This window comes from Hippopotamus amphibius, chromosome 6 (assembly GCF_030028045.1).
Source record: "Hippopotamus amphibius kiboko isolate mHipAmp2 chromosome 6, mHipAmp2.hap2, whole genome shotgun sequence".
NCBI classification, from domain to species: Eukaryota; Metazoa; Chordata; class Mammalia; order Artiodactyla; family Hippopotamidae; genus Hippopotamus; species Hippopotamus amphibius.
The window spans coordinates 9,707,383-9,732,014 of NC_080191.1; the positions used below are offsets into that span (position 1 = coordinate 9,707,383).

The following is a 24,632-nucleotide window of genomic DNA, read 5'->3' on the forward strand; positions in this document are numbered from 1 at the left end:
CAAGCCTGGAAACTTGAATGTGAGTGAGTGTAGATAGAGATGATAAAGAGGCCCCAAGGACTGAGTTCTGGGCAACGCCAGTGTTTTATAGGTTGTGTGTGTATTTGTGTTTGAGAGGGGAGGGGAGCCAGCTAAAGAGATAGGTGGTAGCAATGAAACTGATGGTATTAGCTGTGGCAGTGGCTTCTGGCTCAGTGATGAGGTGGCGATGTGGGTGTAGGTTCCAGACTAGATCCACCTTATGTAGTATGTGTTTGCAGGTGGCTTCTCTGGGAACCTGGACTGTCTTGGTGGCTGTGGAGACTGCTTTTTGTGGGTGGCCCCACAGGCACGGTGGGGCTATTATTCCAGCTTCTGGCATTGCTAGAGGACAGTGGGTGGTTGCAGGGGATAGAGGTTCACAAGAGACTGTGGCTAGTTTCTCTGGGAGTGGTGTGATAGAGCTGTCATACAACCTTGCTGTGATGAAATGTGTATGTTATGCCTCTGTAATTTACAGTGCTATTCTAGGGCCCAGGTTTGTTCTTCTGTCCTTGAGCCTCTTCAGAAAAGAAATCAGGAGACAAACATATGCTGATGTTATCATCTCCCCAGAACCCTACTTCCTCATTTGTTTTAAGTGCCGCAGGGCTTTTTATTTGGCTCTGCCACCATTTAGTCAGTCAGTCTCTGTATTGATGGAGATTTTTGTTTGGTTCAGTATTTTACTATTACAAACAGGGACAGTCTTTTGGGGTTATTTGTATGTTTATCTGTCTAGTAGATTCCTAAAAGTGAGATTGCAATGTCAAAATAAATGTGCATTTTAAGTTTTAATATAAATGACTAAATTATACTCCCCCATCAAGGTACTGTGCTCAGTTTTTGATTGAACACATTTAGCTAAGTGTACAATTGCTTTGTGAAAAACACGCAATGGGCTATTTCTTGTGGCAGAACTAAAGGGAGTCTGAGTTTCTCTGTCAAATATATGGTGAAGGTAATGTTGTAGGGGCTGCATCAGCTTAATTCTTCTAATTTTTCGTTTTTTCTTTCCTTCCGATAGTCAGTTAATATTATTTATCCAGGCTACAAGGTAAAGAATAAAGGGAATAGAAAACAAAAGTGTGAACTGACTGTTTAGCATACTTGTTCTTGAAATACAAATGTCCATCCCAGAATCCACTACCTTCCTTTTAGGTTATACAATTCATTGGTATTAGTCCCTTTTTGTTGACTAGAAAGGCCTGGATTACAAGCTGTGGTGTAAGAGGGTTGGGGGAGGAATGTGGACTGGGTGCCTTTTCCTTACCCATTATTAAAGTCCTCTCTGTCTCAATAAGGCAGAATTCCGGGTTCAAGTCAGCACAGGCAAGGGCATACTTTGTTTATTCGGTGAGAGATAGATAAGGGGAGATGTATAAATGACAAGGTAACTTAGGAAATTTTGGGTATTTAGGTATCAGTAATTGGGCATATGACCTAATGTCCTCAGTTAACAGTAGCTAGTGCCGTGGTTTTCAAAATTCAGGGGCAACTAGAAAGTGCCAGATATGTTGCTATGTGCTACATACCAGTCTCTATTCCTTGGGACCTGTAATACAGGTAAGGGTATCCTATGTTATAGATAAAACCAAGGCTCAGGGTGGTTTAGCAACCTGCCTCACAGCACAGCTTAGCACTTTAATGTACTGTATTATTTCTTCTAGGAGGGCAAATAAGTTTTAAAAAAATGTTATGTTTACTGTGTGTGTTACATGTGCCCCCTTTGACATTTTAGGGGCGGGCACACAGTCTTCTTCAGTTAAGAAATTATTCGGAAGTATGCAAAAACTGTCGTGAAGCATACAAAAATCTGAGTAGTCTGTACAGTGAAATGCAAAAAATGAATGAACTTGAAAGTAAGGCTGAATCTGGAACACATTTATGCATCGACGTGGAAGATGCAGTAAGTACTTTGCTTCTGATACAGTAAGTGTCTTGCAGTGTTGTTGAATATGCCTTCAGTATTACAGTTGGAATCTGCATATGCTGTCTTCAACCAGAAATAACTAGTTACTAGGTAGTAAAGTTTTATAATATCCTGATCTGTCAAACTAAAATGGAAGTTAGTCAGGTACTTCATAAGTGAGTTGATAATTTGGTATGTTTGGCTTGTTTTTATTAAAGTATAGTTGATTTACAATATTATATTAGTTTCAGGTATACAACACAGTGATTTAATATTTTTATAGATTATACTCCATTTATACATTTTGTTTAAGTTTGACAGTGTGTCATTTTCAGAGGTGTGGGTGTTGTTAAACCTTTGCATTTCAGTTTCTTGTGCACTTGTTGCTAATTCAAGAAGTCTCTAATTTTTGCTACCATACGATTCTGAAGTCATTCCTCAATTACTTCCTAACCCATTGCTTTGTTTATTTCTTTATATCTATTACCATCTGAAAAATTACTTATTTGTAGTCTGTCTCCCCTTACTAAAATAAAAGCCACATGAGGACAGGGACTTCATGTCCTTTTTTGTTCACTCTTCAGTATCTAGAACAGCGCCTGGCAAATAGTGGGCCCTTAGTAACATGTATTGATTGAATGAATGGTCAACAAAAACTTTTTCCTCCATTGAATAGCCTGGCTTTACATGGGGCACCACTAGATGGCGATCATGCCTTTTTGTGGGAATATGATGCCTTGAGTATTGAGGCGTTAGAGGAAACTGAAAAATTATTGGCAAAAAGCAGAGAACTTGTGGTCAGAATTGGTAAACAATGTTTGAGAATGATGAGTGTGAATTATAGCAGCTAAAGGTGAACATAGTGGATCAGGAATATTCAGAGTGGTAAAAAGCACTTAGAATGCATGCACCATGGGGACTTTTGTTTGTTACTGCTCTGTCCTAATGTTTACAATAGTACCTCGCTTCCAGTAAGTTCCCAATAAATAATAAACATCTTTTTAAAGAATAATAGTCTATTTCATTTTTTTAAACAAAGAAGAGAAATGAATATTGGTTCTATGACATAAGTTGGGTTACACAGGAAATCAACATGACCAACCTATTTTAGAATATCCATCTTGCAATAAGCCAAAATTACAGCAAACTTACAATGCACCATTTGTAAACTATATCTCAATTAAATAAAATCCAGGCAAGAACAGTTTTCTACATTAAATTTAATAGTTTCCTTATATCATTTAGCCTCTTTGACAGATATCCTGAGCTCAATGAAAGTGAGGTAGTGCAGCCCCTAAGTATATCTAAAATATGCTGCTAAACAAGATATTAATATTGTCTAATAGTTTCCATGACTAATTAGATATTATGTACTTAAAAAGTTACTTGCCGGGCTTCCCTGGTAGCACAGTGGTTAAGAATCCGCCTGCCAATGCAGGGGACACGGGTTCGAGCCCTGGGCCAGGAAGAGCCCACATGCTGCAGAGCAGCTAAGCCTGTGCATCACAACTACTGAGCCTGCGCTCTAGAGCCCAAGAGCCACAATTAATGAGCTCATGCTCCGCAACTATGGAAGCCCAGGTGCCTAGAGCCTGTGCTCCGCAACAAGAGAAGCCACCGCAATGAGAAGCCCATGCACCGCAACGAAGAGTAGCCCCCGCTTATCGCAACTAGAGAAAGCCAGCGCAGCAACAAAGACCCAATGCAGCCAATAAAAATAAAATAAGTAAATAAATTTATTTTAAAAAAGTTACTTGCCATAAGTATGAATCTTTCATAATGTCTTAGATAAGATACTAAGCATTTCATTGATATCATCTCTTGAAGAGGGGCCCTATAAAGTTGATATTTTTATTTCCATTCTTAAAATATTGCAACAAGTTCAGTGAGATTACATAAGTAACATATGAAAAAAATTTTTGTATGTTTTTGTGAGACTTGCCCTCCCCTTCCCCCAGTTTTATTAAGGTATACTTAACAAAATTGTAGGATATTTAAAGTGTACAATATGATGGTTTGATACACATATACACTGTGAAAGAATTCCCATAGTCACGTTAGTTAACATCCATCACCTCACGTAGTTATCCTTTTAAATCTTTTTTAATGAATGAAGCACAGTTTAACTATATTTGTGTAGATCCAAGTTCTCTGTTTGAAGTCTGTGAAAGGCTGAAATTCTTTGGACAGTATTATGAATTTAGAATATGAAGTTTCTGTATGGATATAAATTTATACAATGACTGATTGTAAACCAGCTTATTTCCCTAGCAGAAAAAATTGTCCTCAACTATTGAGTTTTTTTAGGGATGTATATTTAGTCTAAATTCTGGGGTTTTGTTATTGACAAAATAATTGTATGAAATTGAAGACATTCAATATAAAATAGAATAACATTATTTGTTATTGTTCCAGATGAATATTACTCGAAAACTTTGGAGTCGAACTTTCAACTGTTCAGTCCCTTGCAGTGACACAGTGCCTGTAATTGCTGTTTCTGTGTTCATTCTCTTTTTACCTGTTGTCTTCTACCTTAGTAGTTTTCTTCACTCAGAGCAAAAGAAGCGCAAACTCATCTTACGTAAGTTTCTTTTTACATTGTTCATTTATTGAGATAAAAACCTGTATTTTAAAAAGTCTAAGCCTGTTTTAGAAATGATATGTACTTTGAGAACTCAAACTATATTAGCCTAAAACAGTTTTCTTCCTCAGATTTTACAGCTGTGCTCACTAATGGAAGAGGTGTAAGTTTATAAGTGACTTTATAATCAAACTTTAACATACAGTATCTTTCAGAAGCTTTAATTCAGAAAGCTAGATTCCCAGTAATAAGGTTGACGACAACAAAGGAATAGCCACAAAGGTTTTGCAGACCTGAAATGGCCATAATAAGGAGATAAATAGTAGAGAGCTCTCAGGCCCATTAACAGAACCACCCATGACAGAACCACCAAGCAGGCAGCAGGCAGGGAGAAACTGTAGCTTACACACAGACAATTTGTTTATGAACAAATTGGAATTGTAGTTGCAAGAAAGTTACTTCATACAGCATGTGCTCAGTATGTATTCATTCCTTTCCTTTCTCCCCGACAAATAGGGCATAGCAGAAAAAAACACTAACTAGAAGGTCCCAACTAGCCAAAGAAAAATGACTTCCAGTTCTCATAGGTTTCCTGTTTATTATCAGAATGAAAGTATGGACTTATCCCTTAGTAATTTTAGTTTTGTAAAAAGAGAATGTTTTCTAGAGAAAAAAAATTAGGCTTTTTTTCTCTCAAATATTATACCTAGTTTAGGAACCTATGATATAAAAATTCTTTCCCCTGTAAATTTCTTTCTTCATGATTTATCTAACCTCACTTCTAATATATCTAACTTTAAAAAAAAAACAGATTACTTGTAGATTGCATTGAATTTGTAATGTCTTCTCATCTCAAAAAGCTAGCTACTAGAGGAGAGTCTTTATTCATGGGTTTATTTAGTAAAGTATTTTAAGATTGCCAGCATTCTGTAAATACGTAATAACTTGGGCCTAAAAGCACTTATTTAGGGTAATAACAAAACATTGCAAGGACCTTACTGTTGAGAAACTTTATTTTTCAGGGCTTGGTGTACTTTTAAAGTTTAGCATCTTATTTGCTTTGCAAATCTATTTAACTCTGCAGAAGATATATACTACTTCTGATCAGTGTTTTTGTTTGATTGTTTTCACAATAAAAGTCACTACCATCCGTCTGCTTGTACAAACCACAAATCTTTTTTCATTTCTTTTAATATCTTTCAATTTCTTAACTTTTTCTTTTCTTTTACTTCCCCATTCCCTTGTCCCTTCCCCATTCCTTTTCAATTCATCAGCAAAGTACTGAAAAAAAAAGTACTGCCAGCACTATTTCCAAAAATATATCTTAAATTATTTTTTCTCTATCCCCACTGGTAATACCCCAGCCCAGGCAATCATCATCTCTTATCAGCACTAAGTCAGGAGTCCCTTAACTGGTATCCCTACTTCCATTTCTTGACCCACTGCAATCCATTGTCTATATAGTGGCTAAATTTTTAAACACAGATTTTACCATTCTATTCTCCCATTTGAAACCCTTCCCGTGTACCCACCGCACCTAGAATAAAATACTAACTTATTCCAGGATCTGCTCTCCAAGCTGCATGTGGCCTGGTCCCTATCTGCCTTCCTAAACTCCTTGCATCCACCCCTCTCCTTGCTCAAGATGCTGTATGTAGGCAGTCTGGCCTTCTTTCTGCTCCTCAAACACCAAGCTCATTCACACTGCCCTTTTCCACGGCTCTTGTATCTGCCATCCCTGCTTTCCTTGACAGGCTCCTTGTCATCCAGGTCTTAGGTTAAATGTTACTTACACAAAGAGACCTTTTATGACCCCCCTCGCCCCAACCTAAGAATACACCCTTCTTTTAATTCTTCTGTATCATTTTTCTTTAATAGCATTTAGTCACTATTTAGGCTGTTTAAATTAACTTTTCCACCTATTTTCTACCTCATTTGTTTGTCTGCCCTGACTCAACTGTAAGTTCCATCAGAAAAAGATTTTTGTTTATGTGGCTCATCACTATATCACCGGCGTCTGGAAAGTACGTGGCCTGTAGGAGATGCTCAAAAATATTTGTCAAATAAAAGAACATTGTACTTAATGTTAGCAACTCCTAGAGTGTGTTCCTCAAAATACTATTCCTGTTAAATTCCTTTTCATGAGCTTCATAATGTACCTGAATATAAATTAAGGCCTCTGAGATGACATGCCCCAAACTTGACAATACGACCCTTGCATAATACCTATTAATGTTTCACAGAAGCATTGTCTATGAATTAAATGATGAACTTAAGGAGCTTAAGGAAATGCTAGTGTAAGCTAACAGTTCTTGTGCTGTTACCTCTTGGAAATTTTACTTTCATGCTGCCATTTTATATGTTCCCATTCATCAAGTCCTATGGTAGGAATTAGGGATTTAAAAAGGAACAAGGCACAATAGATGCCCTCAAAGAACATACTGACCATAATCCAGTCATTACAACAAATGTAGTAGAAGTGCATGCAGTGTGGTTACAGGAAGAAAGGGTGAACTCTGTGTTAGGAGTGTTGGAACTCACCATCAGATAATCCCTGGGGTAGAATTTTGGAGGATGTGGGGATTTATCAGGCGGAGAATAAGGAGGTTGTAGTTATATGTACTCACTGGTGTTGCTACCTGCTTAATTTACTTAATTTGGCAATTAGAAACTAGATTACTTTTAATAATTTTAAACAACATTAAAAAAAAACCAAACCCTTTTGATTTCGTTTGCTTCCCAAATCCACAGAAAGCTTAAGAAGTAGACTTTTAGTTTAGGCTATTTTTTAGTGTAAGTTGCTTTTAAGTTTAGGCTGAAGCAATACACTGGTCCAGGAAGCCAGGTTGTCATCTCGCACTTAGAGTGGTCAGGAGAGAGCCTGATAGAAACTAGAACAGTGGTTCTCATCCTGGGCCACGTATCAGAATTGTCTGCAGAGCTTTCAAAAAACAAAAACAAAAATCAGATGCCTGAATCTCATTGCAGGCCTGCTAAATCATAACCTCTATTCTAGTGTTGAGAACCTCTGAAGTAGAGAGATTCCTAGTTATTCCAACGTAAGATACTTTCACTATGGCATGGTTGTTTTTAATTTCTGAAACGTAAGAAACATTCATCTTTATAAGAACAAAACATATTACTAAGCCAAATAGCCATGATTTTCTTTATTAACGCTAATGATTCAGCCCCTCTAGGATCATAACCAAAATTGATTGTGCATATTTTACTAGCAGCCATATTTGTGCACTTTTGTGTAATATCCAACTCACTTTTCTTTGTAAGCCATTTAAATGTTTTTTTCTTAAACATTACAGAGTTCTTTCACTGAATTCTTTTAAGAGAAATTCAGATTTGGATTTCTAGATTAGACTTTTAAATATATAATTTTATTATTATACCCTATAGCACTTCTATTTTTAAAGTAGAGTACTTTCACTTTTATTACATATTTTAGATTGTGATGTTCAGGATGATATAAATTATGTCTTTTATTTGGTGCTGCTTCTAACAACGTTGTGTGCAGCTTCTAGCAAAGCTATGCTTTTTGAGGTTGGTAGAAAAAATAGATTTAGGTTTAATTCTTTTTTATTTATTTATTTATTATTTTTTGGGGGGTACACCAAGTTCAATCATCTGTTTTTATACACATATCCCCGTATTCCCTCCCTTCCTTGACTCCCCTCCCTCGAGTCCCCCCCACCCTCCCTGCTCCAGTCTTCTAAGGCATCTTCCATCCTTGAGTTGGACTCCCTTTGTTATACAACAACTTCCCACTGACTATCTATTTTACAGTTGGTAGTATATATATGTCTGTGCTACTCTCTCGCTTTTAGGTTTAATTCTTATAAGACTGAATCTATTCAAACATAGAATTAATAGATGAATGTGATAGTTTACATAAAATAATAATCATGTTTAGAGAATTTAAGTTAAAATGTAACACTTTGGATTTGTTTAGCCAAACGTCTCAAGTCCAGTACCAGCTTTGCCAACATTCAAGAAAATTCACACTGAAACCTACAGAATGGAGAATTAACATCATATCCCATGGATGAATGGTGGAAGGCACAGCTTGGTCCAAAAGAAGATAAACCATGATTTGACAAGTCAAGTTCTTAAGAAATGCAAGGACTTCAGATTTATTTTTAAATAAGACTTTTCAATTTTTCTTTCCTTTTCCATCCCCTTTTTAAGGGTTTGGGTATTTTTAATTTCCAGGCATAGCAGTGTTGTGTATTTTGAAGTGTATTTGTTATAATAACAAAAGATGCAAGAACAATCTTGTTTTATTTCCTAGGCATATTGTTACTATTTGAGACTTCCAGTATCTCCTTAGTTAACATAGTATCTCTAGTAGCAAAATTTTTGAAAACTAACATTTAAAAATTAATCAGTTATAGCAAAAACCTTGAAAAAAATTTACTTGCCAAAAAAGTAGCAAGTCCAAAGATTAATTTAAATTTCTCACCATTGCAGTATTGTTGTCACATATATTTAATACGTCATATATTACAAATAATATGTAATTCAATCTCTGGTTTCCTTAAAGTCATTTTTGAAACCACTAATTATAAACCTCCCAAACAATTTTTAAAAGTGGAAAGGCACATTACATTTATCTTTGTAAAAAGATTTATGGTAACTGGTTTCTTACTTGACTTTTATAAATAGTATTTTACACCTTATTTTTGCCTTTATTTCATAAGTAATTTGAAATCACTGGACTACTTTATTATATTCAGGGCAAGATAGATTCTTTTTATACCAGGGATTTGCATTGTGAATTATATTAAGTTATTTGGCAATTTATAATTTATTACTACTTTAAATCAAATGTAGAATTGTCACACTGTATTTAAATTATGATTTTTTAATAAGGATTTTCTCTTGGGATATATGGGGAGTTTTGGAGGGGAGAAAAAGGAGGAGTAAAAAAAAGCTTAAGATTCATAAAATAGACAGGGACCTGGGGGGATGCTCACAATGACTATGAATGGTTCATACTGGGGGCATGAGTCAGAAAGGGAATCTGATACAGAAAGCAGTTCCGTTAAGATGATGCTTATTTTTTTCTAAATTAGTTAAATCAGATAAAAGTGATGGATGATTGAAATGAAGTCAGTTCATGTTTAAAAAAATCCTTTTTGGAATGTTTATATCAAACTTTCAAAAAAAGCTTTATTTCAGAATTGTTCACATTTTTTTCCCTCAGGTTTTTAGTGTTAGGTGTTTCATTTGTTAGTTCCTTCTAGCTGTCTTGGTGGAAATAGGCTTTCTTTTATTTCTTTTTTTTTTCTTTTTTTTTCTTTTTTAGGTTTTGTTTAAATGTTGAGAATATAAAGGCTGCTCTACATAGAAAAAAGAGTTTGCTTAATTGGTACAAGAATCCCTTTACACACTGTAAAATGCTTTTATAGAGAGACAAGAAAGTGTCTTTATTATTTTTTAAATGTTTACCATATATGCAGAGTGAAAGAGAAGGCTCATCCTTGGATATGTAACATATCCAAAAGCTGTTACAGTTTTTCTAGTCTGCTGTGATGCATTTAACATGTACTGGGGTTTGTTCTGCTGTTACTATTCATACTGCTGTTGCTAATAGCACTGTCTTGATTTGAAGCATATAGTTGAGGGCCATTGAAAGCAATCTTTCACTAAAGCAGATAAGATCAGTTTACATGTGCAGAGTTACATGGCATATTCGATTCTGTAAGAAGTGATTCTGAGCACCTTTTAATATTATGTATTTCTGGAAGCCATTGCTTTTGGATAGGGTTGCTAACAAGCACTTTACAGAAGAAGAGGCAGCCTTTAGTATTTTTCTGGTTGAGTCATTGCTCTTTAGAGGTAGCATCAGCAATAGATTTCAAAAATAAGTATTAAGCACTACACTAAAGTGTGTAAATATTTCATTTGTAAAGTCATATTGAAAAACTCTTTGCATAGTTCTGAATTCTTAGATTCCTAGCATATGTGTGTGCACCAGAACATCTTTAGTTTTTTGACACTTTGAAATAAAGTAGCTTAAGGAAATTGAAGTGCTGTACTTGATTTTTCAATACATTTTTTAAACTTCAGTTGTAATTGCACATCACATTTCAGTGTTTCAGGTATTGAGTTTCAGTGCCTACTTTAACAAGTACCATCTATCTTATAATTTTACTGCAAATAAAAATGTACTTTTGGATGATGATGATTTGGATTTAAGAGATAGAAGTACCATCTGCTGTCTTACAGAGTAACTCTCAATGAATAATAACAGAGTTTAGTTGGTAAATGTTACTTCTGTGGGACAGTATTTTCCAATGTTTCATGGATGGGCTCTACTTTCTACTGCAGTGTACTCCTTATAAAGTGAAATGTTTTCCTAGAGTGACATTGTAGTTGGGGCTGCATTTTTGACCAAAGACATGACATCAGATAAATAATAGACATCACCAGCAAAGAGTTGCAAAAGCAAAAATATACTAGTAACCTATGTAAAGATTTAAAGGGAAAAAGTATGTTCTAAGTGCATGTATTTTATGAGCTAGAAGAAACCTGAGAGGTCGTTTGGTCATGGAATCCTAGAGCTGGATGGATTCCTAAAGACCACTTAACCCAGCCTTCTATCCACTGCATGGATTCCTTCTAAAAAGTACATAAATTTATCTCCTTTCTTTTTTACTAAAGAAGCAGAACATCATAGAACTTATTAATGACTGAGCCATTGTTTGACAGTCAGTGCTAAAATTGAGACTTGAGATAGCTAATCAAATGTTGCGACGGTACCAAGTTTGCTTGTTCTAAACTATTACATTGGGTAATAATAAATATTAGTCATAAATATAACACATTTAATAACCTATAATTTTCTTTGTCTCCCTACAACTAAAGAGGGCTTTTAAAAGATAACATTGTTGCAGAAATCGGTCCATCAAGAAACCAAGCACCACACTCGGCGGGTTGGAGAACTCAGGTTTATTAAGCGGGCGGCACCAGAGGAGTTAACGCTCCAACGTTCTGGGCCCCGAGCTCAGGGTGAGCTTTACTTTTATAGTGCACATGTTTACAGAGCATGGAAGTTTCCAAACAGAAACTTACGAGAGCAGGTGCAGGACATTCCATTTTTTAGCAAAACATCTTAAAGTTACATTGTATTGTTAGGTCATCCTGTTTTTCTGTTTTTCTCCGAGCAGCAAGCATATTTCACAAAAGCAAAACAAGCATGGAGTTGTTTTTTAGCTGAGTGTAAGTTTCTAACTTTCCTCTTCAATATGACTGATTCCTGCTGTTTAAAGTATGGAGATTTTCAATAATGATTTTTAAAATGTTTTTCCTAAGATAAACCATAGTATTTAAAAAAAAAATTCATCCCCATACCAAAATGCAATCAAAATATTTCAGACCCTTGAAAGAAATGATGAACCCGATTTAGGTAGATAGTGTAGTAATTCCTCCATTTTCTTACTTACATATCAGAATTGTATCCAAAAGATTTGTCCAATAACATTGGAAATTAAAAATGAACAATTGTAATTTCTGGAATTATTGTAGACAACTAGAATGTAAATAGGCAGGATTGAAAATTATTAGCTTATCCTGCTTGACTTGGGAAACAGAAGAGTATTCAGAAGAAGTTGGGAGAAGGTTTCTAGTTAACCATATGGTATATCTTTAGAGGCAGGGGCCCACAACAGAAAGCAGTTTCTGTTTCCAGGGGAGACCAGAGTTATTTCTTCCCTTTTCTCTCTCCTATTAGTACCTCATTTTCTACATTTATTTTTAGTGCTGTTGCCAGTAATGTAAGAAGAGCTGAGATACAAAGAGCTTGACCTTGACTTTTAAAAATCCTCTTCATCTTGCCTGTTTTCCACTTAATAAGGCAAATTATTTATTTGTACAACTCAGGGATTCTTACCAGTCAAAATCCAACATTTCCCCCAGCGCTTTCATACGCACTCTCTTTCGCTGTTTTCCTACGGGCTTGGAGAATTCATTACTGTGGTGTGGGCAAACAGCTAGTATAAGAATATAAAGAAGGGTGGGTGAGCAAGTGAAATCTTCAGATTCAATCTCCTCTCCCTGCACACCTCCACCTTGTATTTCCCAAATGTTTACACAGGAGTGACCTAGGGATAGCAGTCTATATGGTAAAGGGCATTTGTTTGGGGGCCACTTTGCTGTATGTGCATGGCAAATTCACTGTGTATTATTAGATTGTATATTTACTGGGGGAGGCTTCTGGGAAATGATGGATATTTTGAAAGGGCTAAACCACTGCTTTACACACTTTGCCACCATCCACTTAGGACTTACTCCTTGTTCCAGTCCCGCATCTCAGGGGCAGCATGAAGTGACTGTTTACCTGCTTTAGGTTTATATCCTCTGCATCAGGAGATTCTTCACTTTTTTTCTCCCTGTCTCCTAACACTGCAATAGATGGAGTCATAGGAACTGTCCTTTGTATTTTCGCTATTGTCACCGAATTTGCACTACTCACATGTCTTTGAAACACCGGGGATTGGTTCTTGGATGGCACTGTATTTTGCTTGTAACCAACCCCATATGCTGAAAGTTATTTAGAGAATCACTGACCTGGTCAGGCTCTAGAAAACCTTTTTGAGGGGTTGGGGTCCTTGCTTATTGATGGTCTGACTCAAGAGGCATAGCTACATCACTTTCGGCTTTCCAGTCCCTCTTCACTCCTTGCATCTATCATTTACTTTTTTTTTTTTAATAAATTTATTTCTTTATTTATTGGCTGCATTGGGTCTTCATTGCCCACTTGTGGTAGCTTCTCTTGTGGAGCACGGGCTCTAGGCGTGAGGGCTTCAATAGTTGCGGCATGTGGGCTCAGTTGTTGCAGCTTGTGTGCTCTAGAGTAGTTGTGGCGCATGGGCTTAGTTGCTCCGCAGCATATGGGATCTTCCCGAACCAGGGATGAAACCCATGTCCCCTGCGTTGGCAGGCAGATTCTTCACCACCACACCAGCAGGGAAGTTCCTATCATTTACTTTTGTTCCCATAGTGCCACCATTTTTCTTCTTAGCTGTGATTAACTTCACCGACATCAAAAATTCAAGTGACCTGATGGGACTGTGGTGAAGTCTAAGTTTTCCAGTATAGTTGGTCCTTGAACAATGTGGGGGTTAGGGGTGCTGACTCTCCTCATGCAGTCGAAAATCCACATATAATCCCCCAAACTTAACTTCTAATAGCTTACCATTGACCAGAAGCCTTACTAATAACATAAAGTCTATTAACACATATTTTGTATGTTATACATATTGTATGCTGTATTCTTACAATAAAGTAAGCTACAGAAAATAAAATGTTATTAAGAACATCATAAGGAAGAAAAATACATTTATAGTACTGTACTGTATCGATACTATAAGTTTATGTCATCTGTTTACAAGATGCACTGTCTGTCAGTACCTACATCAATATTGGTTATATGAAACCCCGTAGATGTTATACATATTACTAACACTAGACATCAAAAATGAAGAGATAATGTGGAAAAGAAATTCAGTGTACTTACAGGTATAACAATTCCTGCATTGATAATGAAGAAGCAGCTTATGATTGCTTTATGGTAGCCTAGGGTAATCAATACAATTGCTCCATGGTAGCCCAGCCTATTCACTATTGAATGAATTGTTATAAAATTTTTATGGCATACAGTATTACAGCCATATTCATAGCACAGTATTGGAAATATAATTATATATTTTTAAAAAACACTTCCCTACAATTATAGGCTGATACACAGTTTTCTCCAATTATGAAAGAGAGAGGCATACTGTACAGTTATGCAATTCTTTGAAAACAAAGTTATAAAATAGTAGGAAAACTAATATTAATGTTATGTTAAATATCACTCACCTTGTGCTTATGTAGGGATAGGCTATCCACTTCAATACAAGTCTTGCACACAATGTTCTACACATATATTTTTGTATATTCATTGAAAAAAAAATCTGTGTATGATTGGACCTGCACATTTCAAACCCATGTAGTTCAAGGGTCAACTGTACTTTAAAGAATCACTCCATTGCCTTCTGGCTTGCAAATTTTCTGATGACAGGTCTGCTGTGATTCTTACATTTGTTCTTTATGTGACTTTTTACTTTCTGACTGCCTTCAAGATTTCCTCTTAATTTTCAATTTTCAACAGTTTTGCTGTGATGTGTCTTGCTATGTTTTTCTTTGTATTTCTTCTGCTTTGGGTTCTCTGAGCCTCTTGGATTTTTTTGGTTGTATATCATTAATTTTGGAAAATTCTCAGCCATACACCATCAAATATTCTTCTGCCCTGTTCTCTCTCTTCTCCTTCTGGGACTCAAATTAGATTCATGTTAGGCCATTTGATATTGTCCCGCAGCTCTATTGGATGCACTCTTCTGTTTTATTCACTCTTTTTCTTTTTGTGTTTCAGTTTGGATCATTTCTATCGACCTACTTCTGGTTCACTGATTCTTGTGCTGTGTCCAGTCTGCTAATACGCCTGTTGAAATAATCCTTCATCTCTTGATACTGTATTTTTATTCCCAGTGTTCCCACTTAACTCTTTTTTATAGTTTCTCTCTGTTGAAATTCTCTGTTTTTGTATGCTGTCCACTCATTCCACTAGATCCCTTAGCATTTTAATCACAGTTATTTTAAAGTTCCTGTTGGATAGCATCAATATCTAGGTCATCTCTGGATCTAGTTCTGTCGATTACTTTATCTCTTGACAGTGGATGATTGTCATTTTTTCTCTTGCTTTTTAATGTGTTATAGTTTTTGATTGAATATCAGACATTGCATGTAAAAGAACAGCAGAAACTGAGGTAAATAATATTTATACCTACAACGGGTACACCTCTCTTTCTATCGGACCATTTGTGTGGCAAGGACCAAGTAACTCTCATCAGTGTTGATCTGGGTTTGGGTTTTATTGTTGATATTGTAACCTTCCGTATACCAGAGATTTAAAATTCATCCATTGGTGGACTGCTGCTACTTTGTGTTGAGTGAGTGGCCTAGAATGCCAGAGAGTTTTTCTTAGCATCCCTGCTTCGCCCTCTTGCTTTCAGCAGATGGCACACCTGTACTGCAAGTGGAATCTTTCTCTGTGGTCCTGCCCCTCCCTTAGCTGTGGGGATCTGTTGCTTGTTTCTTTGTGCAAGTTTTGTGGTTGGGGCGGGCAATGTTTCCCCCCCAGCCTCAGTTTCATGCAGGCCCTGGGCTCTTGAGCTTCACTGGTGCACCCCCTTCTCCCTGTGGCAGTCAGACTCTACATTGTGATGGGGAGGTGGTTCTTAAATGAGAGTAAGTTTCCTGTCCCTCTCTTACTGGCAGCAGACCTCTGCTTTGTATTAGGGCAGGATCCTGGTCACAGGTGGCTTTCCTACCCCCTTCAGCATCTGATGGTTTTTGCTTCAACATCTTCTCTACCATAGCCTTTTCCTGGGACTAGGGAACAGGAAGATTTTGTACCACTCCACTAGAAGCAGGTGGCTTTTCCTTTGTATGAAAGAATGTGGGTTTCATGCCTCTCCCCCAGTGGCATATTGTTGCTATCTGCATGCCTGTGTCACCAAAGGGTGGCTCTTTCTGTTCCCCTGATCTGCTCCCAGTCTTTCTTATGAACACCCAGTGGAGGCCTGTGGAAGAGAGCTGGCAAGTGAGGGCAGACTCTTCTTGTATCTGTGGCTCTTGGGGATTCTGAGCTGTCACACTAGCCTGTACTTGGTCTTTAAGCATTTGTTAAAATTTCGGGATTTTTTCCTGTCACTGTTCTGGCTGCTACTCTTCCTCCTGCACTCTGTCCAAAGCAAAACAGTTTGTAGGAGCAGAGCTTCTTGTTTTTCTATGTCCTAAGTGGGGCTGGAACTCATTGATTGCTTCTTTGTTGTCAAGTTTTTACTTGACAGCCAGTTGCTGTGCAATTTGTTTAATAGGTAAAGAGATGAAACAAAAAAACAAGATTGATAATGATGGAAACCATACATAGGAACCAAATCCCAAACCAAAAAAATTTAGTAGCTGAAATTAACTCAGTGGAAGGGTTTTATAGCCAATAAGACATAGTTGAAGAGGTGATTAAGAATAAATTAGAAGAATACCTCCAGAAGGAAACATGGAGAGAAAAAAGTTTGGAAATCCAAATGGGGGGTGGGTAAGAGATATAGGGGATATGGTGAGAAGATTTAATATAAGTGTATTTAGAGTCCCTAAAGCAAAGGAGAGAGAAAAATGGAACAGAAACAATTTTTGAAAAGATAATAGCTGAGAATATTCCCAAACCGGTAAAAAACATTGTCACAAATTAAGAAGTCCAAAAAGAATTTAAAACAAACCCCAAAACCTAGTCACATTCATGGTAAATGAAAACGAAAGAGAAAATCATACATACATACAGCTAGAGAAAAAAAGACACTACCTTCATGAGAGCAATAACTAACTTACTGTTGGTTTCTCAAGAGAAATAAGGAAAGCCAGAAGGCAAATGGAATACTTTCAAAGTGCTAAAAGAAAGAAACTGACAATCTAGAATTCTATGCCCAACAAAAAAAAGTATTCCTCAAAACTAAAAGGGGAATAAGGCATATCTGGGCATAAATGCTGAGAGAATTATCACAAGCAGGGCCTGCATTAAAGAAATACTAAAGACCATCCTTCAGGCAGAAGTAAAACGAACTTAGATGGAAACCCAGAGGCACAAGAAGGATAAAATAGATAAATAAAGCTAAATAATTATTGCCCGTATACAACAATAATGCCCCATGGGATTAATATATATGTAATGAAAACACATAACAATGGCATAAAAATCAAAAGGGGATTCTTGGAGTTAAAATGTATTAAGGTGGTTGTATTATCTGGAGAGAAGGTTATTTCTTTAGGCTGTTCCTGGAAGTAGAATTGATTGTCGAGTGGGTACTGGTAAAGAATTTTGTTGTTTTAAATTGGATTGAAGGTGCATTCTGACTCAGATCCAGTTCCACTCCTTTCATGACATCTTTTATGATTTTCTTCTGCTCTTGACTCTTCATATTTAAGGAAGCAACTTGTCATCAAGGAAAAAACAAGGACTTTAGAATCAGACCTGGGTTTAAACTCCTGCTTTTTCCCTTCCTTGGACAGGCAGTTTACTTCCCCTTCCTTGGACAAATGGGAGGTAATAACCCTGGCCTCCCGAGATTAGTGTGCAAATTAAATGAGATTAGGTTTGTGAAGGGCCTACAGTGCAGTGCCCAGTATCTAGTACTTCATACTGCTCGGTACGTACCAGTCTTTTTCCGTTTGGACTGTCCTCTGCACAATTGTACTATGAGATTTGGCACTTGTTTACACGCCCTCCTGCGTTCTTCTCTAGGTTCCTTATTTTTGCTATTGTTATCCCCCCTCTCCTGACTACACTGTAATCTTTTCCAGTTCAGGGATTATATCTCCTTTTCCTCTTGTACCTGTAGTTCAATGAATGGCTTTTGGAGTCAGGGTAACACTTGTTTGAAGAAAGCATGTGTAAACAAGATAAAATACATTCCTGAACTACACACTGTTTGGTAGCACGTCCACTCAGAAGGATGTTTGAGACCTTGAAGGAAAGTCCTTCAGCTGCCCTTGAAAAGCATAAATGGTGAAAACGTAACTATTTAATGGAAAGAGAGAAGTGCTATCTTACCATTCAGGAACCCTCCAGTTTAAGCACTGAAGATTCCAGGCTGGAGTCAGTGCTGAGTATCATGGATTACTGCCCTTAAAACTAGCATCTTAAGTTGCATATAATACCTTTTCTGGGCAAGAGTCCCATCTGCTTAATCTCTGCTAAATGTGTGTATATTAGATCTGACTCTTGAAAAATACCAAGTTAAATCGTACAGTTAAAATAAAATCAACATGATGCCCATAACTGGTTTAATTTATCTTTCCTTTCAGTAATCCCACACATTACCTACTTATTTGCTGTAATGAACATGTCATTCAGCTAAAATAAGATTAACTGCTTAAACCTCCGCATTGTAGGCAAAGAACATTAATGCCGCTTTGTGTTTCATTGTAAGGTTCAGCAGTTAAACAATACGGTGTTGTCGTTTCTTCCTTTGTAATCAAGATGGTTTCACTTAGGATTAGCCCTCCCCAGCGAACCTCCTGATGGAACATATCAAGCATCACATTTATATGTCTAGGTTACAGCCTGGCAGCAATAACAATCTGAGGCCAATAGAATCAAACCTGTTTGGCCTCATCAGCACTCAAATTGCACTGCTCCTTGTGAAGCCCCCTGCTCTAACAGTGATAAAAATCTCGCCTGCCATGAAGACTATGGAAGGGAAATCGAAAGGCAACTTGACCATGCATCTGGAAAATAGCACTGTGACTCAGGTGGAATCAGAGTTCAGAAAATTAACCCAAGTTCCCCCCAGGTGAATGCACATTTGCCTGTTCTCTGCGTCAAGGTCAAATCCCACTTAAATGAATCTTTCTAGACTGTTTCAGCCTCACTCATCTCTCTTCTCTTTGGACTCTAATTGCAATTATAGTTCTCCATATGTTACTTAAGACTGATTATTTAGTGATTTATATGATTCGTATCATTGTTCTTTATGGGCTAAGACCATCTCTTCAGTTAGACTGCAAGCTCTCAGAAGTCAGGGACTAACATTTATATGGTCCTGAGCCCAAAAGAAGTAATTGTTCCTTGAACAAATATCCTCTGTGTGATGTGACCCATTAAGACTCTGCCTGGAGTGAAGTAAGCTAGAAAGAGAAAAACAAATACTGCATGCTAACTCATATATACGGAATCTTAAAAAAAAAAAATGGTACTGATGAACCCAGTGACAGGGCAAGAATAAGGATGCAGATGCAGAGAATGGACTGGAGGACACGGGGTTGGGGGGGGCAGGGGACGAAGGGGAAGCTGAGAAGAAGTGAGAGAGTAGCATAGACATATATATACTACCAACTGTAAAATAGATAGCCAGTGGGAAGTTGCTGTATAACAAAGGGAGATCAACTGGATGATGGGTGATGCCTTAGAGGGCCAGGACAGGGAAGGTGGGAGGGAGTCGTGGGAGGGAGGGGATATGGGGACATATGTATAAATACAGCTGATTCACTTTGGTGTACCTCAAAAGTACAGGAGTGTAAAGCAATTACATTCCAATAAAGAGCTTTAAAAAATAAAAAAAAAAAAGACTCTGCCTGGGTAATCTGGAGTGGGGACCATAAGCCTCAGCTGAGCCTGCAAGGAGCCCCATCCTCATCATCCCTTCTCTTCTGTGGAGCATCTTGCATTTTTGTGGTTCATCAAAGACAAAGAGAGTCAACATGGTGACCAACAGATTTTTCCATCCCTTCACTGATTTAGTCATTCAATAAAGATTTATTAAGCATCTACTCTGTGCTAAGTCTTACTTCTCAGCACTCTTAAGAACCGTGAAACTTCTTGCTGACTATTTTGGCTGAAATGGGGAAAATGGTTTAAAAGAGCTAGAATAAAACTCCTTTCTTCTCAGACACTACCCTTGAACCCCAACTTTTGAGCAGGAGCACACTTCTGTAGAGCTTCTGTTCCCTGTGTTTACTCACCACTTCTTCCCAGTCTCATCTCTTCTCCTACTTAAATCGCTGTGATGGGTAGGAGGGCTCCTGGCTGTGACAATAGCAGCCTATTGAATTTTCTTGTGTGAAATTGGTTTGCTCAGGTCTCTGCTGGGCAGGCTCCACTTGCTATGTTGGATGGGTTCCAGCATGCTCCTCTGCATAGGATTTAACCTGGGTCAGGATTCCTCAGTGGGCAGGAAGGGGGTGGGGAGGGAAGAGGGAGGCTAGGTAAGTTCTTCCCTCTCTGCCCAGGGCATCTGATGAATTCTTCAATGCATTATAAACAAGGAGCTCTGTCTTGGATATACCTCTGCCCCCAGCCCAATAATTGTTGACCATGTTTTGACCCTTCCAGGGAAAAGCCAGAGCCTCAATTGCCTGGGAATGATCTGAGGCTGGTTTGGGGGTATCTGAATAGCTGCCATCTGAGCTAGACCTCTTGGGAAACCTGAGGTCATGCTCTTGACCGCTGTGAATCCAATAGCGATGCACCCTACTCGCTTGCTTCCTTCATTTTCCTGCTAGAAATACAGATATACTAGAAGGATCGACTATTAGAGCCAAGATGGACCTTAATCACCTTTAATCCAGGCCTCCTTATTTCTCAGGTGTAGAAATTACAACCAGTCAAAGTCGTTCACCCAAACAGATAGAGAAGTAGTGGCAGAGCCAGGGCTATGACCCAGGTCCCCTGACTCCCAGGCTGGAGCTCTGATACTCTGTGTCATCTCTCACCATTCCCTTCTCCATCACTCTGTTCCCATACCTCCTTTTACTGCCTCTCTATCTATTCTTTCTCTCTTGACTGACATTGTTCTTCTTCTTGCAGTTTCACAAGCAAAAACGACCAGTGTAAGAAGGAAAACAACAAAAATGAGCAAAACTGACTTCCTCAACATTCTCCTAAACACCTTTGATTTGTATATATGCTAACAAGTATTTCTTTTTTGTAAAATTTATTTATTTTATTTTTTATTTATTGGCTGCATTGGGTCTTCATTGCTTTGTGCAGGCTTTCTGTGGTTGCGGAGAGTGGGGGCTCCTCTTGACTGCGGTGCGTGCACTTCTTATTGCAGTGGCTTCTGTTGTTGCAGAGCATGGGCTCTAGGCGCATGGGCTTCCGTAGTTGGGGCTCGTGGGTTCAATAGTTTTGGCTCACGGGCTCTAGAGCGCAGGCTCAGTAGTTGTGGCGCACGGGCTTCGTTCCTCGGAGGCATGTGGGATCTTCCTGGACCAGGGCTTGAACCCATGTCCCCTGCATTGGCAGGCGGATTCTTAACCACTGTGCCACCAGGGAAGGCCTCAAGTATTTCTTAGATACCAAGCTGCTTAAGCATTCATTTCACTGAATTTACTGTGGACTCATAGAAGTTTCTTAAGTGTATTTCTAATAGAAACAGCATGTTGTTTACCTTTTTTTGCCTTTTTTTTTTTTAGTTCAGACTTGTACAAGTGACAGAAATCCAACTCAGACTAGCTTAAGCATTAAAGGAGATTGATTGGATTACCTAACTGGGAAGTCCAGGCATTGATCTAGCTTCCGGTTTGACTGGACTGAGGAACCTGAAGGTGGTTGCCACCTGCACCCTCTACCCATTTGTCTATATTGTCTTCATTCTTTCCTACTGCAGACAGGTATTCTTCATGTAGTGAAAACAATATGGCTGCCAGCAGTCCCCATTCACATACTTCCAAAAACCAAGACCTCTTCTCCTCCAGCTACAAACTGGTCTCAGAAAAGGGCTCTAATTGGCCCAGACTGGGGCACGTGCCCATCCCTGGACCAATCACTGTGCCCAAGAGAATGAGGAGCTATGATTGGCTGGGCCTAAGGGTCTATGCTTGGCTGCTTCTACCACTGCTACCCCTCCTTACCCTCCCTGCCCTCTCTGTATTCAAAGGGCAGAGACCTACCATTTGGCAGCCTCACCAGTATCACATGGAATGACAGAAGAACAACTCCCTGCAAAAAAGAAACTCTTTTGAAAAGACAAAATTGGTAGATTCCTACTTTAAACCCCTTCTCCCTGAAAACAATCTACTTCTGAGTCCTTTGGAGCAGATCTCTACCTTTCCAATCCTACTATATACCCCACTTGTCAGTACCACTGACAGGGACCATTGCAGTATCTGCTCACTGGTGTCAACTCCATTTTCTCTCTTTCCTGACCACTGAACACCTCACCAGGTTAATATCCTTGGATTGCATTTCTGGCCTTCTTTGCTTATTTACTCAAAAATCTTTATGACACTCCAGTCCTATGAATTATGGAGATGGCCACAGTGAAACAGAATGAACTTGCCAGGCAATTGCTATGGTTACTAGCTGAATCCATGCCTCAGTGGTAAAGATAAACCTCAGGGACTTCCCTGGTGGTCCAGTGGTTAAGACTCCACTACTACTGCAGGGGGCATGGTTCTATTCTTGGTCGGGGGACTAAGATCCCGGATGCCGCCTAGTGCAGCAAAGATAAACCTCAGGCTGTTACCTCAGACTCATACAGGCTGTCTCCATCTCTCAGATAAGAAATGTATTCTGTAACTCCAGTTACAGTCAATGTTATTTTTATCCAGTTTTGTGCTCTGACTGCTTGGTGTGTTTGGGCAGTGGCAACAGTCTCCTGATTGCTCGCCAGGAGCAATCTCTTTGGAATCTCTTTGGAAACCATGCTCTGGGTAGAGTTTGAGGTGGGGCAGAATGAGACAGTATAGCTTTCTGCTTTGGTTTTGGTTTTGTTTTCTTCTTCTTTTTTTGGCCTCGCCGCAGTGGCATGTGGGATCTTAATTCCACGACCAGAGATCGAACCCGTGGCCCCTGCAGTGGAAGCAGAATCTTATCTGCTGGACTGCCAGGGAAATCCCTTTGGTTTTCTTTTAATTTCACACCTACCACTTCTGAGAAGCTGGAAACCACCTTAAAGTGCCCTCTTCTACTGTCAAGATGGCTTTTTAAAAAATCTCCTTGCCTCTCTTTTCCCATTGACTGTGATGAGGAGGGAGAGCGGTGGAGAGGAAGATGTCTTTAACAGAGGTCGCTTGTTGTCCCCAGTGATCACCCTTCATTTGTTCCATAGTTATAGAATTTTGTGCTGGACACATGACTTCTCAAGAGAAAGACAACATTTCCCAGCCTCCCTGATGGGGGGTGGAGGGTGGGATCCAACCAAGTTTTATGGCCCATGGACTCACAGCAGAAGTGTTGAATGGCCACTTCTAGGATCCTTGTTTTAAGAGAGAACTAGTGTAGGTGAGTTCCCATGTTCCTCCTTTACCCTCACACTACTACCACACCTCACTTCACTTCTGACGTCAGGTGTGTGGGGTTTTGACACATCAAGCAACTCTGGCCCCAGCTGGGTGTCCTACAGTTTAACTCCATTCTGACACTACTTGGAGATAGCCTCAGATTCAGATGTCAATCACAAGTTTCAGGTTGTCACCTATACTTCTGACTGACTGGCTGTAATTGGGGTTCCCATGACTCTCTCCTTGTAAATGGCTCAAAGAACTCAGGGAAACACATTTACCAGTTTATTATACAATTAAGGATATGGTAGAGGATACAGATGAATAGCCAGATGAAGAGAAGAGGTCCAGAAGACTCCTGAGCACAGGAGCTTCTGTCCCTATGGAATTGGGATACGTCACCTGTGTTTACCAACCTGGAAACTCTCCAAACTCCTCATACTTTGGGGATTTTTATGAAGACTTGGTATGATCACTTATTCACTCAATCTTCAGCCCCTTACCAGACTTTCCCAGAGGATAGGGGTGCGATTGAAGTTCCAAGCTAGTAATCATGGATTGGTCTTTCTGGTTACCAGCCCCAACCCTGAAGCAATTCAAGAGCCCACTGAGAGTTGCCTCACTAGAATAACAAAATTCCTATCACCCAAAATTCCAAGGGCTTTAGCAGTACTGTGTTAGGAGCTGGGGTCAAAGACCAAATATTAGAACAAAAGATGCTTCTAGTGCTCTTACCACTTAGGAAGTTACAAGGGTTTTAGGAGCTCTGTGCCTGGTCTTGGGAGGCAGAGAACAATATATATTTTCTATTATTTCACAAGGCTCTCTATCTTTCTCCCCTTTCTCCATCCTGCTGCTTGGAGTATGGCTGTGATGGCCGGAGCTCCATCTTGAAAGAAAAGGACAAGGGCCATGCATAGCAGAGCAACAAGCCTGAGTCCTTTACACCATGGAGCCCCTGCCAACTCAGGCCTGCCCACTCAGATTTTATGTGAAGGAGGAATAAACTTCCACGTTGCTTAAGCTACTAGTATTTTGAGGTTTTGGTCATTCACAATCGAAGCAATACCAATTGATTTAGTGTATTTCAGGTGCAGCAGATGAGCAGAGGACTGTCTGTTTTGTACTAAAGGACAAGGAAATGTGTCATATCACCCAGGAAGGGGTGAGTGTGTGATAGCCTGGTGTGAAAGGGTGAAAAGCTAGACAATCAGTGCTACTTCCTAAAAGTAACCAAGGCCAAGGCTTTTGAACTCCCTTCTTTCTCTGCTCTTGGTCCTTAATCTTAAA

General features: G+C 38.8%; 1 protein-coding gene across 1 annotated transcript in view; it reads left to right on the plus strand.

The window, feature by feature from the left end:
- Positions 1 to 10,542, plus strand: part of OSTM1 (osteoclastogenesis associated transmembrane protein 1) — a 32,589-nt gene extending 22,047 nt beyond the window's left edge. The window contains exons 4-6 of the mRNA XM_057740022.1: positions 1,760 to 1,927; positions 4,346 to 4,511; positions 8,473 to 10,542. Coding sequence (XP_057596005.1) covers positions 1,760 to 1,927; positions 4,346 to 4,511; positions 8,473 to 8,528 — 390 coding nt within the window. The 3' untranslated portion in view covers positions 8,529 to 10,542. The remainder of the gene's footprint in view (positions 1 to 1,759; positions 1,928 to 4,345; positions 4,512 to 8,472) is intronic.
- Positions 10,543 to 24,632: the final 14,090 nt, after the last annotated feature.